The 1,440-nt window shown below is 34.9% G+C and overlaps 1 protein-coding gene across 1 annotated transcript; it reads right to left on the bottom strand.

Moving 5' to 3' along the window:
* Positions 1-410: 410 nt before the first annotated feature.
* On the bottom strand, positions 411-1,439 carry LOAG_15587 (hypothetical protein; the record flags this gene model as incomplete). The annotated part of the gene is made up of 3 exons (XM_020448956.1): positions 1,400-1,439; positions 939-1,075; positions 411-685 (listed from the first exon to the last, which is right to left on the bottom strand). Coding segments are annotated over exons 2-3 (393 nt in total), but the record flags the coding sequence as incomplete, so codon positions are not given.
* Position 1,440: the final 1 nt, after the last annotated feature.

Raw genomic sequence — 1,440 nt, 5'->3', positions numbered from 1 at the left:
TGAAAGAAGACTGAAAAAAATGAGTGAAAAATAATATGCGGACTAATCATTAAAATTATTATGACTTTTCAATAAACTGATGAAATGTAAAATACGCTTCATGATAGCAGCGCAACTGCATGCCAGAAACAGTATTCTAAACAGATTCTCGATGTCAATCAAAATAATCTGTTTAATGATGTTCCCTGGAATCTTGTCGGGAACATCCAGGATGTAATTGTAGCGTTCCTATTGTTCAATATTGTTTGATCACTGATGTTTTTTTGGTCTTTGATTAATCATATATTATGCGGATTGTATGCAGCGAGTTTAGCGGGATGTTAGAGAACACAATTTTTTACGATTTTGGTGGTTTTGGTAATTTAAAAAGTTTAAAAACGTGCAACTGATCTCGACAAATATGGGCAAATTTTAAAAATCTTGCAGTAAACCTGTTTTTCCCGATCACATGTCACCGGTGATAAGGCTGGTAATATACGATTTGCAACTTCTATTAATGAGTAATACTGTTGAGTAGCACTAAGTGCCAGGATAGCTGCCATTCTAGCAGGAGGAAATGGATCTTTGAGTGCACGAGTAAAGGCACTGATTAGGACTTGTTGACGATTAGCTGGATCAATGTAACAACCAATTTTACCGAGACAAATGGTTGCATTTGTTCGAATACCAGGTTGATCATCTGCGCCTGAACGCACTTTAAGTAATAAAATTGATACATTCTAAGATTTTCCAAGATGCAAAGCTGCTTAAAACTAAAACGAAAATCGTTCTTCAGAGGAAGTTACTACCAAGATTACGAAGGAGAAAATTCAGAATTGGAAGATTCTCTACAGATTAAGAAACAAAAGCAACGATCGCACAATACCGTTTCAATGCTTTTGAAGAAAGATAGCTGAGGAAATCCTGAAAACATCATGTTAGAGAAGCAAAAATCTTACCCTGCAATCTTGCTAAATGCCGCATTAAATCAGTGTTTAAATTTTGATTATTCAATTTATCCGCCAGCGAAACCATTGCTTTCACCGTACTTTCACGAACAGCTGGATTTGTATCCATAAAACCAGATGCAATATTCCTGAAAAGTGAATTTGTATTGAAGACAACAAAAACAGTGACTAAAACCGCGGAAAACCACACTAATTTCCAATTTGACATTCCATAACATCATCGGTATACTTATATATATTTATATTTATTTGGTAGCGGCTAAATAAATATTTAATAGTTACAGTGACTGATATAAGAATCCTCAGTAGCAATCGGACGAAAATCCAAGCATAACGCATACATTCAATGGTACGTTGGCTGTGGAACTTCGTAATAGTTTGCTTAATTACAGCAATGAAAATGTAAATCATGAGAACAAGAGAATTTTGAGAATCGACTTACAAAAACCAACCCATATATCCGTTCGTTAATAATTTGAGGCGTTAAATGAGG

The sequence above is a fragment of the Loa loa genome, assembly GCF_000183805.2.
Source record: "Loa loa unplaced genomic scaffold supercont3.2222, whole genome shotgun sequence".
Classification (NCBI taxonomy): Eukaryota; Metazoa; Nematoda; class Chromadorea; order Rhabditida; family Onchocercidae; genus Loa; species Loa loa.
Note: the sequence above shows the minus strand (reverse complement) of the source record. Positions and strands in the feature narration are given on the sequence as shown.